General features: G+C 47.2%; 7 protein-coding genes across 7 annotated transcripts; 2 read left to right on the forward strand and 5 right to left on the reverse strand.

The window, feature by feature from the left end:
- Nucleotides 1-258: 258 nt before the first annotated feature.
- On the reverse strand, nucleotides 259-438 carry N7458_005126 (uncharacterized protein; the record flags this gene model as incomplete). Its single annotated transcript, XM_056908508.1, has 1 exon — nucleotides 259-438. One exon carries the CDS (start codon nucleotides 436-438, stop codon nucleotides 259-261), a length of 180 nt encoding a protein of 59 aa, XP_056767126.1.
- A 1,667-nt stretch (nucleotides 439-2,105) lies between these two features.
- N7458_005127 (uncharacterized protein) lies at nucleotides 2,106-2,525 on the reverse strand (the record flags this gene model as incomplete). The annotated part of the gene is made up of 1 exon (XM_056908509.1): nucleotides 2,106-2,525. The coding sequence occupies one exon, from the start codon at nucleotides 2,523-2,525 to the stop codon at nucleotides 2,106-2,108; it is 420 nt and encodes a 139-aa protein (XP_056767127.1).
- Nucleotides 2,526-5,352: 2,827 nt separating this feature from the next.
- Nucleotides 5,353-6,986, reverse strand: N7458_005128 (sugar porter family MFS transporter; the record flags this gene model as incomplete). The annotated part of the gene is made up of 2 exons (XM_056908510.1): nucleotides 5,353-6,725; nucleotides 6,785-6,986. 2 exons carry the CDS (start codon nucleotides 6,984-6,986, stop codon nucleotides 5,353-5,355), a joined length of 1,575 nt encoding a protein of 524 aa, XP_056767128.1.
- Nucleotides 6,987-7,683: 697 nt separating this feature from the next.
- Nucleotides 7,684-8,845, forward strand: N7458_005129 (D-mandelate dehydrogenase-like dehydrogenase; the record flags this gene model as incomplete). Its single annotated transcript, XM_056908511.1, has 3 exons — nucleotides 7,684-7,872; nucleotides 7,966-8,041; nucleotides 8,109-8,845. The coding sequence occupies 3 exons, from the start codon at nucleotides 7,684-7,686 to the stop codon at nucleotides 8,843-8,845; spliced, it is 1,002 nt and encodes a 333-aa protein (XP_056767129.1).
- A 681-nt stretch (nucleotides 8,846-9,526) lies between these two features.
- On the forward strand, nucleotides 9,527-10,774 carry N7458_005130 (malate dehydrogenase; the record flags this gene model as incomplete). Its single annotated transcript, XM_056908512.1, has 5 exons — nucleotides 9,527-9,595; nucleotides 9,666-9,864; nucleotides 9,913-9,944; nucleotides 10,025-10,370; nucleotides 10,422-10,774. 5 exons carry the CDS (start codon nucleotides 9,527-9,529, stop codon nucleotides 10,772-10,774), a joined length of 999 nt encoding a protein of 332 aa, XP_056767130.1.
- A 559-nt stretch (nucleotides 10,775-11,333) lies between these two features.
- Nucleotides 11,334-12,173, reverse strand: N7458_005131 (uncharacterized protein; the record flags this gene model as incomplete). The annotated part of the gene is made up of 1 exon (XM_056908513.1): nucleotides 11,334-12,173. One exon carries the CDS (start codon nucleotides 12,171-12,173, stop codon nucleotides 11,334-11,336), a length of 840 nt encoding a protein of 279 aa, XP_056767131.1.
- A 971-nt stretch (nucleotides 12,174-13,144) lies between these two features.
- N7458_005132 (uncharacterized protein) lies at nucleotides 13,145-13,364 on the reverse strand (the record flags this gene model as incomplete). Its single annotated transcript, XM_056908514.1, has 2 exons — nucleotides 13,145-13,274; nucleotides 13,315-13,364. The coding sequence occupies 2 exons, from the start codon at nucleotides 13,362-13,364 to the stop codon at nucleotides 13,145-13,147; spliced, it is 180 nt and encodes a 59-aa protein (XP_056767132.1).
- Between the last annotated feature and the right edge of the window lie 1,177 nt (nucleotides 13,365-14,541).

Here is a 14,541-nt window from a genome sequence, read left to right on the forward strand (position 1 = left end):
CGTTGCAGGAGGATACTTATTAGCGATCGAGGAGAGGATGACGGGGTCCACGTCGTATTTGGAGCTGGCGAGTTGGAAGTATTGGGTCGTATTGGGCGCAGGGGAAGCCGATATTGGCGTAGAATTGGGGGAGGGTGATGCGGAGTACATCGGAGAAGGCGAGGCAGGGTAGTGTCCAGCTGTTACTGGAGATGCCGGTGTTTAGCCAGTCTTCGGATCTGTGCTGCTAGTTAGGGACTGTGATTCCCTGTCAAAAGGTCATTCATGAAGGGATGGGGCGTGGATACCCGCTTGGCCCGGTACTGGGCGTAACATTGTTGGTGGCGCCTTGAGCTTTGGGGTTGCTGCCCACGCCTGGGTTGGCGGATTGGATTGAGCTTGCGTGGTACCAGCCACTGCTGCCAGGGCTGCCAGCAGAATGGGCTTGAGGATAGCCATTGCAGTTTCACATGGAATCGAGCGCGAATTCCAGAGAAATAGATGCTTGCGAACGGCATGTCTGGATCAAGGTGGCCATATTAATATCCGGGTATCGTACCTGCGGAATGTCTCCACTGTGTATTCCCCAGCAGCGATGGACGATAGTCGTGATGTTTCATTTTGATAGTGACGAATTTCCCCTAAGGGTAAATGGCAAGGCTGATGGCAAACGTATTACCTGTGGAGATCAGCTTGTCAGTAACCAGTTTCATGTTCAAGTAATGGCGTTGACGTATATTCAAGACCCTGTAGATACAGGGGTTCGGATCTATCGGGTCTACCGGGCATTGTTTGGAGTAGATGCGTGGTGGAGCAGTGAAAGTGTGGGGTTGAGCACTCGAGGCCGCGGTAATTTGGGTTGTGGCTGCGGAATGCGGGACTGGTGGGTCTATCAAGATCGAGGAGCTTAGGACATCATATACTTGATATAGAGTGCTTAGAGGGCGATGTAACATTTAACCATAGGGGATGGTAAATGGAAATAGAAATGGAAATTGCAGAGACAACATGCAAAGAATGGAAAAAAATTGTAAATATAATATAAATATAAAAAAAGTGCCCCGACACCTCCAGTGCTTCGGAGGGCCCCAGACCTGTATGGGCTCAAAGATCGCAGACGCTGATCCCACATCTTGAGGGTCCCCCTGACATCGGCAATGTTACTAGCTACGGGCTCCGTGGACGCAACTCTCACTCCCCCGTCCGGTCTGCCCTATGTGTAGTCTTGGCAAAGCTCCTGTCAGGCTTCTCCCCAGGTGACAACAGACCGAGGAAGTCCTGCCTCTCTCCCGGTTCCGTTGCTTTGGGACAAAGGTTAGCGATGGCCACTTTTTGCCTTAGTACAGGGAGTGCCGGGAGTCCAGACATTACCACTCGACTATTGGAGGGGGTTGGTTGCATTTTCACCTTTTTTTACCCCTAAAAGTTCTCTCTGCATGCCGCGATGCGTATTCAACCTGCTAGATGACCACCTTAGCCTTGATCAAATTGGATGAAACTTTCATGATAGCTTCAATACAATTTATCCTATCTCTCTGCCAAATTTGAAGCTATTCAAATAAGTTCTGATTCAGTAGTGTTGGGTCAAGTCAAGGCCCTGGCATCGAAGGGTGAAGCTATTCGCAACTCCAAAATGATGCGCTTCTCTCCAAATCGGGAAAATCTCCGGTTCGAAACCCCACTGCTCCACTTTGACCCACTCTTTTCCTGCAAATCAGGTCCTTTCTATTTCTGGATCCCACATAGCGGGAAGCCGTGTCGCTTAGATAATAGTCTTATTTGACCTCTTTCAGCCTGTCAAGCCTTTGAGAGAACGCGTTGATTATAACTGGCACGTAAGTAGCATTTAACATTGTCTCATGCCATGTCTTTAACTTTTATATACTCTCTGAAGACCTTGAACGAAGATAGGTCAAACACTGGTAAATAAGATGCATCTTGAAAAAGCTCAAAGGGAACTTGTATTGGAACAGTATAGAATGGACAAGTTGTGTGCTAATTGACAGTATCGCTGAGCCTACATTATGGAATGAGGGATGTACTAAAAAGAGCAGCGAAAGCAATTTGTGGTGCCACCTCGCTGGGTTGTAAGGCAAGTCTGACGGGGAAGAACTGTCTAATCAAGCTCAGCAGGTGACAGCCCCATAGCATCGAAGGATATCTTTAGCCATATAACGTAGTTTGTCAATATCGAGGTAGAGAACATCGTTTGGGTTGCGGCCAGATTGAAGAGCAGTGCCAAACAGGTCGCCCCGTCGGATTTCGAGCCGTTGCGGAGTTGTGACAGCCTGCAATGGGAAGATAGTCTCTGACTGTTGAAGTTCCGGCATTCCTGTTTGGTTATTTTTCCGGTAGAGCTCGACGACACCGCTGACATGAGGATATTTGCATCTCGTCCATTTGATGATAATGACAACGTTGATTTCACCATTACTGCCGACGAGCAACCTGTTCATGTCTTTGACAAGTTCGTCGTAGCTTTCCGACCAACCGACCTGGGCCATAACAGCTGCAAGAGCCTGCGAGGGGAGAAGAACAAGAAACATTCCATCTGCCTCCTTTCGAGAATTGCGATATAGACCCTTTGTTAAATAGAGAGCTACTAAAGTTAGCCAGGTTACGATCAAATATAGTAATTGTTACAATACGCGCGCGGACGCGCTACCTGTCGCACAGGTCAAAAGGCCTGACACATCGGAACGCTATGTCCTAGCACATGTCATGTTAGGGGTGAAACTCTGGCAATAAAAGCTTACTCGCCATACCCCCGACCATGAGAAGAGGCTCCTCTGTCTCGTTTATCGCGCTTCATCGCCCATTTAAACATCATTTTCGTTAGCCATGGCACAGCCACACTCTGAATCAAAGGGTACCTAACGGTGTCTTGGAGGGTAGCAGCCTGAGGATCGTACGATTTCTTGGTCCTGGGGAGATCCGATCTCCCCCAAGAAAGTCTCCCACCCGGGGGTTACATCGGTAATGAGGATCTCATCAAATTCTCGAGATTCTCATATAGTATCGATAAGCCAGTATTCGAACTGACAGCGGTCTGAAAATTGCTTTGTGGATCGGACAGTCCGCGATATGTGCCACTGAAAAGCAGGGGGGAAAGACACGGCGATGGCGAGGAAGCAGAACTGGGATAGGAAAAAGAGAAGTGAAGAAGGACACAACGATGGAAGCGGGAATGAGGACAGAAATGTGGGCGGGAAAGGATTAAAGAGGCAAAGTGCATTAATGGCAACTGTAACCATGAGCTGAATTTTATTCTTTCGCCGAACCATGGAATTAACACTTGTTGTTATTCCAAACTAGGGTTTCCATGAGCAGCTCTAAAAAAAAGTACTGATTCTAGGAGTCAGGCATAAACGCCTAATTTTCAATGGTAGCAGAAAATAGGTCTACTCAAGTCCTATTATATTCAAGGCTATCTCGAGTATACGATTATGACGATCCGTCGTCTACTACCCTGAATTATACCTCCCAACTCTAATCAGACGTGGTCCCTAGATTCTGATATCTGGATGCTGCCAATCATCCAAACCCCTCTCTCACCACACACATAAGACCTCATGTACCTCAAAAAAAAAATAGAGATAGAAAAAGAAGGCATCACATTATGATCTAGACTAAAAAAAGAAGACCGAAACCGGGCCGCCCAGGTGGAGCATTGGCCCTGGTCACCCGCTAACTCCGCCCAACTGACTGTCAGGTAATTAAACCCGACGATCAAAGGGAGAGCGACATTGATTAGGTGAGTGCATCGACGCCGCCCGGTTTCGAACACCTCCCACTCGCCAGAGGTGTGCGGTAAACCTAGTGTTTTACCACTAATTTACCAAGGGGTCTTCTTGCCATTTTGGAACTGGAAGTGGCCTTTAACTTGTCCTGAGCAAACAAAGGGCGTTTGTTCGATTCCCACTGTCACCACTATCATGTATTATTTACCCAGCTGGCTCCTTGTCCATGCCCATTATCCACTGGCAGTCTCACGGTCATCAGCCTGTCATCATGCTACCATCTCTTATACGCTTGGTTGTCCCAAGCGACCCTGTATCGGCCGAGGCTCCTCTTGCTCCAGAACGACAGGTAACCCAAACTGCTCCTCACAACCCTGCCTTGCCAGCGGTCACCCCTCTCACCCAGCTTTGCTTGCAGGCTGCACTGTCACTCAACGAGCTACCACGATGCTCCCACAAATGACTGGTTCTCTTGAATGCTCATGCTGTTTCCTTTCTCGGCCACTATCTGCCCTAGCTTCTGGGTGTCCGCTTGAATTCTCTGATTCTGATATGCATGTCCGCGCGTTGATTTTGCACGAGTTTTGCCTTCCACACAACAACATACCGACCCCCCGTGCAACCGAAGCCAATCCTCAAGGCCCTTCAAGTCTGACCTCCGTTCACAGACCATTCAGTGCTCGCTACCATATCAGGCGAGCCAACGGATTCAGACAATACTCAAGCAGCAGAAACGATGGTGCTATTCTGTCAGAGCTAGGCTCGACCTCCTACGCAGTACAATCACTCCGCTATGGACATCTATACGAGCTATCCTTAGTGTATAAGGCGTGCTTTCGAGCTTTGGCCAAGCCGAGCTTTGGACCCTCGGGCAGTCGAGACTGGCTTGTTTTGTTATCCACAAACACCAAACCGTGCAGTGTTGCACATAGGGACTTTGAGAAATACTGTGGTGGGAAGTGGTACTTGGAGATCTCGTTCGTGGTTATGGGGGTATAAGATTGATACTTTGAACCGATTCTCAGACAACAATCTAGAGCGTATGTCCAAATTTGGGACCGGGACCACCCGAAACAACCGAGTTTATAAAACGCTGGCCATACGATCTATTGTGTTCAATCCACACTCATTACTCGATAAAGGAAACAGACAAGATCTTCATTTGGGTTTCATTTTCTTTTCGTATGGAAACATCTGCACACTCTGAACTGGTCCATGTCTGTCGTCTTTCTATAATATTCACAATGCGATGAAACTGCCAGGAATGTCTGGTAGAATGCTTCCACTTAGCCAGACCAAAGTGTAGTCCATGGATGTACACGTTCAGTTTAACAAGCGGGCTGACTGGTAAGGTCCCACTTAATTGGCTTGGGCTATCGTGGTATCATTGAGGAAGAACACTGCAGAAGAAGTCGAGAAATTGGCTTGATATATAACTAGAGAAAAGCCAAGCTGATGAATAATGGGCTAAAGTAATGAGACACACAAAGCTTCCTGCCAAACGAATATTTCGATTGCGTGCAGTATTGCTGAACGTATACAATTTATTCCTCGATCAATAAAAAGTGGCTAAAGGATCAGAGTGCTTCACGACTGGACTATGTGGATCTTCAACGGAGTCCCTGTGCCGGATTCACTCATCGACTCCGCGAATTTCCGCTTCTTCAATATGACGAACTGCCTCCAACTTTTCGCTAGTTTCAAGGTCCAACCCTCCACATTTTCTCAGAGCGTTAGAGTAATTAGTCACCTGCCACCAGTGCTCGGGTTCCTGGAATAGATTGTTCATTTCTTCAAGCGAGAGGCTTTTAGTCTCAGGGAAGAAGAAGAAAATGAGAATCGCAACAGAAGCTGCGATGACAGCATACACAATGTAATACCGGTACTTGATGGTTACAAAGGCGATTGGTGTAATCTCCGCAATGACAAAGTTGAAAAGCCAATGTGTGGCTGTCCCAATGGCCGAGAGATGCATCCGCAAATCCTGGGGAGCGATTTCCGTGCTGTACAGGAAATTGGCACCAAGGAAGCCGAGAGGGAAGAATGTCATGTAGAAGAATAGGAAAAATGTGGCAGCCACTGAAGCTGCATACGTATCGTGATTCTGTAAGACCCAGACACTCACGGCAAGGCATGCCATGCTCACACTCATCCCCAAGCTGGAGATGATGAATAATGGCTTTCGCCCAAAGCGATCCACGGTGAGGTATGCTAAGATGGCAGCAAATATTTTCCAAGTGAGCACACCGGCATTCAGCAGTGATGCCCTCTCCGCTGGTAAGCCCAGGGAGGAGCGGAAGATGGTGGTGCCATAGTAGGATATAGCATTGGCTCCAGTCATCTGGGCACCGAAATTGACGCCAATAGCAAGGCAAAAACGATAAAAGAGACGCTGGCGTTTGTTCTTGAAAAGGTCGGCGAACCCTCGTTCTGAGCTGCTAGCCTCTTGGAGAGCACGAGAGATAGTCTGCATCTCCATAGTGATGGCCTCTTGGTTAGCCTGGTCGGCACCAGCCAGTGCAATCATAGCGATACGAGCTTCTTCATCTCGACCCTTGCTTAGAAGCCAACGAGGAGATTCCGGGAATGACATCGTCGACGATATGATCATGAGTGTGAAAACTATTGGCAGGCACAGAGGAAGACGCCAGGCAACTTCGTTGTGGGATATGTGGGAAAGCCCAAAGTTGACCCAGCCGGCAACAGCAATTCCAGAAGCGATGAAGATGCCGATGATGACCACATTCTTTCCTCTAGATCGAGTTTTCGTACACTCGCTTTGCCAAACGGGTACGACCGCATTCACACCACCATTTCCAATACCAGACAAGATGCGACCGACAACCAACTGACCAATGGAATAGGAAGTGGCTTGGATCAAATGACCGATGGTGGCCACAATAGAGACCACGATCAGTGACTTGCGACGACCGATACGGTTTCCTAGTTGCGTAACCCCGAGGGCACCTATGAGACAACCGAGTGTATAGATGGCAACAACCGTACCTACAAGGAGCTTGGTTATCGACGGCTTCATGACAGGAATATCGATCGTGTAAACTAACCCTGAACTGTAGCATTTTGACTCATGGCAGAACCCTCGGTGTTCACGGTGTCGATAGGAGGGAAGTATTTGATGAAAGAAGGATAGTCAAGGACACCGCCTATATTTGATTGATTGTAACCGAATAGTAGAAAGGCAGGGACAACTATCATGAAAATACGAGCCCGCGCTAAGGCTGGACCTGTGAGACCGAGAAATGTCATATTGCGTTGAATTTATCCAAGAGAAAGGATCGGTGTTCGCGGACTATGTGAACAACTCGAGAGTTGTGGGTACAAAGAGATCTGTATCGTGCTTATGGGTGAGTTTTGGCAAGGCAAAGAGGCCCCCTTTATAAGTGGTGGCTTCCAATTGTACTTAGGACATACTCTCAAGCACTTAAAGTTAGTTTAGTAATACGCAGCTAGATGCACTCCGCAATCTTACCCCAGTTTGTCATCCTCCGTATCCAGGTTATCTTTCAAGCAAGTAGCAAATTGAAATAACCAGAGACGGCCTGTGTGGCTGCTGAAACATAATACAAGTATCAGTGATTGGTCATTGGCACGACGATCGACATGGAATGAACGCGACTAGACATCGGTTCTACCCGCCAAAATGAAGCGCCAGAACCCTCTCCCGGTCTCCTCTCCCCTTATACCCTACTGCCGGATGAATGCGGCCTATATTTCAACCGCGACTCTGGCTGACGTTTGTTCGAATCAGTTTACCTCAAGGATGTCCTGCCTACCGAGATTATCCAAGCCGAGATTTGCGTATTGTCCACAGATTATATGCTCGCCTGTCTTCCACGTGACAAAAAGACTTAAACGAATAAAGGCATCAATGAAGCGCTCGTTCCTCCCGAAGATAAGTCTTCATTTGCATTTGAACAACCATTATTGCAAAGACTTCTCAACAATGTCGCCCTCCAAGCCCCTCGTTCTGTTCTTTAGCCCTGTTCGACATGCCTTGTCCGCGTATAAGGAGCTGCAGCAAGTGGCCCACACGGAGGTCGTCACAACCCAAAGCAGAGACGAATTCTTCAATGATGTCGCAACCAAATACCAAAATTTCGTTGCTATCTATAGGACATCTTCTAGTGGCTCGGTGAGTATTATTTTAAGATCAATTCACACGGGTTCCAGTTAAATCAATGGCTGCATGAATCGAGTAATATGTTAACCACCGAGTATAACGTAGGTAGCAGGAAAGTTTGACGCGGATTTCATCAATCGCCTACCCAGTAGTTGCAAATTTATCTGTCATAATGGCGCTGGTACGTTACGACTTTATTTGCTAGTGGTTCAACAATGATGATCTTGAGTTAACTTGTCATGAATTAGGATACGACCCCATCGACACCGCGGCCTGTGAGAGAAGAGGCATTATTGTCACCAACGCTCCCGATCCTGTCACCGATGCGACCGCCGATCTGGCAATTTTTCTCATGCTTGGAGCTCTACGCCAGCTGAATCCTGCTATTTCTTCATTGCGTGCCGGACTATTTAAGAAAGGTGTCGACTTCGGTCACGACCCCCAGCAGAAGACGCTGGGAATTCTGGGTATGGGTCGAATTGGTCGCGCAATCAAAAGGCGCTGTGACCCATTTGACCTCAAGACAATCTACCACAATCGCAGCCCACTTTCGCTCCAAGAAGCAGCAGGTGCTGACTATGTTTCTTTCGAACAACTGCTCGCCGAAAGTGACATTATCAGTGTAAATGTGCCCTTAACTGCGAAGACTAAGCACCTCATTGGAGCAGCGGAAATTGCCAAGATGAAACCTGGGGTTGTCATCATCAACACTGCTCGAGGCGCTATCATTGATGAGGCTGCCATGGCTGACGGTTTGGAGAGCAACCATATCGCTGCTGTTGGGCTCGATGTGTACGAGGAGGAACCTAAGATCAACGAGAAGCTCCTGAAGCAGGATCGGGCCCTCATGGTCCCACACGTGGGAACCCATACCATTGAAACATTGGCGAAGATGGAGACTTGGGCGATGGAGAATGTGCGCCGCGCAATCACTGGAGAGCCGCTACTTTCGCCCGTTCCAGAACACCAGCATCTTCTCCAATAGTGTGATTTGAATCAGGAAATCACTTAGATTTTGAGCTTCTCTGAAATTATGCAAATGGTAGCGAGCTGGCATTGAGTACTATATTGCTCCAAATTCTTCTCGAGTATCTAAAACAGTTAAGTACAGCCTGCTATTATAACATATCCCTTAGTTAAACTACATTATTACCAAAGAACTGATGAAATTAATACTGTACCGTAAGATCGGGATCAGGAATTTTCATTGGCAGCGATAGAGATGTAAACAGAAGAATGCAGAGAGACAAGCTAGTAGAAGTCCGTGGTACGGATCCACGCCGATTGGAGATACTTCTTCCATCAACGATGGGGGTGATCGAGTCAGGTTGGACTGCTTCATTAGCCAAGTTTCCCCACTAGCTGTAACCACCTAGCGCCCGGGAGATCCGAGGTGTTATTTTAGAAAAGCCATCGGAAAATGCGGATAGAACCGAGTACGGCCAAACCTTCAGCCGCAATATTCCGCCCCTGTCAAACAACCGAGACAACCGAGTAGCAGGATCAAGACAAAGCATTTGACAAATCTCATGTGTGGGATAGCCAAGTGGGGCAATTTGACTCTCCTTTAAAAAACTGCCTGAAGTCCAGATGTGTGTGAAACTACGCCAGATTCACCTATTATCAATTTCGAGGATATATCAAACCCAACGCACAGGAGATCATCATGGTTAAAATTGCTCTCATTGGCGCTGCCGGCCAAATTGGGACTCCACTGAGTCTTCTCTGCAAGGCTGTATGTGCTTTCAGAATACCTAGGTTCTACGCGAGTGAATCGTCACTAATTTAAATTATCCTGGCTTCAGAGCGATCTCTTTGATGAGATATCGCTATATGATATCGTGCATGTTCCAGGCATCGCGACTGATTTGATGCACATCGACACCAGAGCCAATGTTACCGGTTTTCTTCCTCAGAATGGCGGTCTCAGAAAAGCCCTCAATGGTGCAGACATTATTGTCGTAACCGCTGGTATTGCCCGAAAGCCTGGAATGACGAGAGATGGTGAGTGACAAATTGAATTGGCGCTTTAGAGCATGAATCCTTCTAAAGAGGCTGACGATAGACTCCTAGATCTGTTCAAGGTACCGTACCGTTTTTCAGTGTCCTCGCTATGTTATCTCCCTTTAATATCAGGACTCGCCACAGTACTAATTTCCACTAGACCAACGCAAGCATTATTCACGACATCTTCATCGAAGTCGCCGCAACTTGCCCCAATGCAATCTCTTGTGTGGTGACCAATCCTGTTAACTCGACTGTCCCCGTTGCGGCGGAGGCTTTGAAAAAAGCTGGTGTTTTTGACCCCACCCGCCTCTTTGGAGTTACAACTCTCGATGTTGTGCGTGCATCAACATTTGTGGCGCAAGCCCTTGGTGGTAATGCCGAGCCCAAGCAATTCAAGGTCCCAGTGATCGGCGGTCATAGCGGAGCCACCATTCTACCCCTTTATAGCCAGGCCCAGCCTGCTGTCAACCTCAACGAGGAACAACTGGCACCTGTCATTCATCGTGAGTTATAACATAGCAGATTTGATAATTATATTAATACTGACAAAGTAGGTGTGCAATTTGGCGGCGATGAGATTGTGAAGAGCAAGCAGGGAGCTGGCAGTGCCACAACCTGTATGGCGTATGCCGGATTCCGCTTCATTAAAGCAATTTTGTCTGCTTGGAATGGAAACCCAGTGACAGAGGAGGCATATGTGTACCTGCCGGGTATTTCTGGCGGCGAAGCAATCGCCTCGCAACTTGGCGTTGACTACTTTGCTGTCAAGATTGTACTGGGTAAAACGGGGGCTACTAAGGTGCTCCCCATTGGTGATTTGTCTGAGAATGAGATGAAGCTATTGGAGATTGCTCTGGGTGAGCTGAAGACAAACATCTCAACAGGCGTTTCTTTTACGTCTGTCTGAAGTTCAGTACTTTGTCAAATACCAGGTAGGATTATGCATACTGCCAAGAAATTAACAAGAGTTCCAGAACCATTTGGACATTTCGATTGTGTGTGAACCCTGTCCTCGAGGTCAACACTGGCCTCTGGGCCGCCTTTGCTCTCATCTGCTCCAGCTTTCTATTTTACGATAGAAAATTTGCCTCAAGTGTCATAGATTAAGCTCAGATTCCCTATCATTTACACGAATATAGAATAACCTACCTTTGCTTTAAGTGCTTCGAGTTAAGTCATTTTCGCTGTATATGAGAACCATCAAAGTTACAAGTCAAGCGCGGAACCCCCTGATCGAGTTCGCTGATCTGTTAGAATACGCCAATGACTCATTAACTACCGCCTTAGCCAGAAGGACTTTTCAGAAAGCAACGCTTGGTAGCGAGTAGGTATGTCCTACTAAATTTTTTTTGAGAGTTTACCCTTATTAAGAACATTATTTGGTATTTTCTGACCCCGTATATACCACTTTAACGAAATTAGGACTGTAAACCATACTCCACCTAGCCGGATTCCCACATCATGCACTATTTCATCTCCGCATATACCTCCAACGCATCATGCAATTTCCCGAAAGTGGCACCATGCCAGCTTTTCAGCTCTTCCCATTCACTTTGTGGTAAAGTCGCTCGCATCATCCGCAGCCACCCACCGACAATCATGTCCGCGTAGCAAGCCTTCGTTCCAAGTACAAACGGTCCACTAGTGTCCTTTCGGAACAGCTTGGCCAGCTCACCCAGCGTGTTCCGGAACGAATCCTTGACCTTCTCTCGCGCCTCACCAATCAAGGCAAAGTCCTCCCACCCTGAAGCACCTGCACGCCGGGCGAACTCAGCCTTGCTAATATCGGCAGTGGCAGGGTCGAATGGGAAGCATTCGACCGTTAACTGCACATGTGTGGTAAATACCGCATCAACGTGCATATTGAACTTGGCATATTCGGGAAAATCCCCCTCGCGACAGTCCGATAGAGGTACAGCTATCGCAAACTCGGGCTTGAACTCGTAATCGAGCGTCTGAGGTGGAAACAGGTCGCCTGCGCCCGAGTTCGGATACGTTTTCTGTAAGTAGACAGCGATGTCGAATGAGTCGCCCACTAGAGAACCAGTGCCTCGATCGTCAATGATAGGGAGGGTAAAGAAGTCGCTGCCATCGGCAAATTTCCGACAGGGGGGTACTTTGAGGCCGCTGCGAACTTTTGCAACTTCGGGCAAAGGCACCCATGAGGTCGAGTATGGGACGCCCTTGAAGTTTAGCGCCATACGGGTTTTCCAGGGGTTCACTGCACAGGCATTTTTCTCGACTGGGGGGCGCATGGCGATGTCGTAAAAGACGATAGATCTGGGTGGGTTTGCAAGCGTCGACATGGCGAATGACAGGACTTTAGAATGACTGTCTTTTGATAGGCTAGATATTGTGTCTTTGGGTGGAAGAATGGTGCAATGGTTGCATAGATTAGACTCAAGTGGTTTATTTATAATCGATTAAGCTTGTGGCTACTGAATCCTGACTCAGATTCATGACGTGGGGTAACTAAATAAGTTGAGATGATTCAGGTTGTCTTATGGTGAGTGGCGGTCAATGCTCCACATCAACCCCACATTCTACTTGCGGTGATCGTCGCGGAAGGTAGCAGTTGTCTGCGAACAGGGATAATTTATGCAGGGCGTGAGCAGCAAATTGTTGAGATGGTCCAGTGCTGAACGTAAGACACGAACATAAGGGTGCATAAGGGAGAAATTTGTAGGAGAAAAGATCCCTATCAGGGGAGAGGGCACAGGAATACGAAGAAGATCACATGACCAGCAACACGTTATTCGAATACCTGAAATACAATACTTGGCAGCAAGCTATGTGTGTAATGATGTTTGGGATTGTATGAATATTTCAACAACTATTCTGTCCGAATTGCTCTGCAATGGCGTATAGGGCACTCCGTTCGAGCAATTATTCTCCCTGAGGGTTCTCGTCCAGATGCTTTGCGGTCTATAGTTAGAGAGAATTTACAAAGTTATGACCAGGGCAGACCAGGATGTCAAGATATATAGGCCAAACTTTGACGAGCTACAGTGTTCCCAAGGTAGACTCGCCTTCACCTCTTAGGCCTCGAAACACATCTTGACTCCTGTCTACCTAGTCTATCTTCAATGACTGGCAAATAAATTATTCCAAGAGCTCCCCCCAAAATGCTTCTATAACCTCCCTGAAATAAATTGACCATCCAACACGTCCACTTAGCTTGGACGGTGTCTCGCCGAGAGAATGGCAAATTCATCTCCTATAGCATGTGGGCCGTCGTTGAAATGATGTTCAAGATGGAGGATGAGAGCCTTTCCATCTAATCATACTTGGGGTCTCCCTTGGACCAGAAGCTGACCAAAACATCGGCTTCCGCAAGAGCATAATCCACAACCTTCCTGGCGATGATGCAGTAGTGTTCCCGGATCTCATTCTTGTATGGTTGCCGGCTAATAAGAGAGAAGAACTTTATACAAGACTCAGACTGACAGGTAAAATGCGGTGTTCACAACAGTGACTGGATACTGTGGTAAAGACATCGTGAATGTCATGAAGTCCGGTATCTAAGAGATGGTAATCCATGATTTCGTGGATCTTAAGAGGAATAAGTGCTCATGCCTAGCCTCGAACTCATTTGAATTTCACATGATTGCAAGCTTAAACATCTTCTCGCGATCGTTTAGGGACTGCGTGGCTGCAGATCCTTAATTCAACTTGAAAGAATTATTAATCAATAGGAACAGCGTAAGGAGAGGTTATAACCTAGTTCCAGTTCCTCTCAGTAACCCTGCACCTCTATAGTCTAGTGGTTTAAGAATCAATCTGGCCGAGTCTCCCACTAGACGGGCCCCTTCCAGGAAGGGGTCTTCTGAGGTGGAGGGTTACTCCATTTTTATGCTGGCCTGGCACAGAAGCAGCCACAAGGGCTAGATTTTTGTATAATTTCATGTCCTACTCATATCGAAATGATGCTCAGAATTAAGAGAAGATAATAATGTCTTTTGGAAGCTTCCTAATACTGGCAGTGGTCGTGTAAATGTGGTATTTGTCCGGTGTGAGTATCGTCATGAAGTATATGAGCGTCGTTGAGTGTCGGGAAATGTTTGTATGGTGACGCGCAGCTTGGGGGTTCGATTAGCGAGGGTAGTAGGTTATATTTGTGTTAGATTTCATGCGAGGTCTTGTCGTTTAGGACCCGAGAAAAGTTGTAGTCTTGTTTGTTTCTTAACAATGGGGGACATGCCACTTGATTTATTCTATTGCAATTGTATGATTTGACAAATTGATGTCAGATATGCTGGTCATCAAATGGATGGATAGGTCTTTGAGAGCCTATTAAATGGGGTCTCCGATTTCCTATCATCTTTGAATCAAATCAGATTACTGAGACCCAAGAATCGTGACCGGGGTTGCATTGTTGTACTGAACCTAATCAATTCAGTGTCATGAAACGCGGTTACGATACGCGGTTGAATGCCCGGGCATAGCCAGAAAGCTAAAGGACATGAAAGTGTCAGACCAGTTATGTTCCTGACCTGTACAAGTAGCGCACATAACTCAAGGGTGGATCTTGCCCACCCTAACATCGAGTCCACAAATACGGGTCCGTACTGGACCCAAACATTCTCTCTACAGAAGGTTTTCCGGTCCAATCTCTGGCGTTGCAAAGTTCGACAATTCCCAATCCAAAGCTGTTCTTCCGAATTCATGAATGAG

The sequence above is a fragment of the Penicillium daleae genome, assembly GCF_028827525.1.
Source record: "Penicillium daleae strain IBT 16125 chromosome Unknown utg000005l_segment0_segment0, whole genome shotgun sequence".
In the NCBI taxonomy this organism is placed as follows: Eukaryota; Fungi; Ascomycota; class Eurotiomycetes; order Eurotiales; family Aspergillaceae; genus Penicillium; species Penicillium daleae.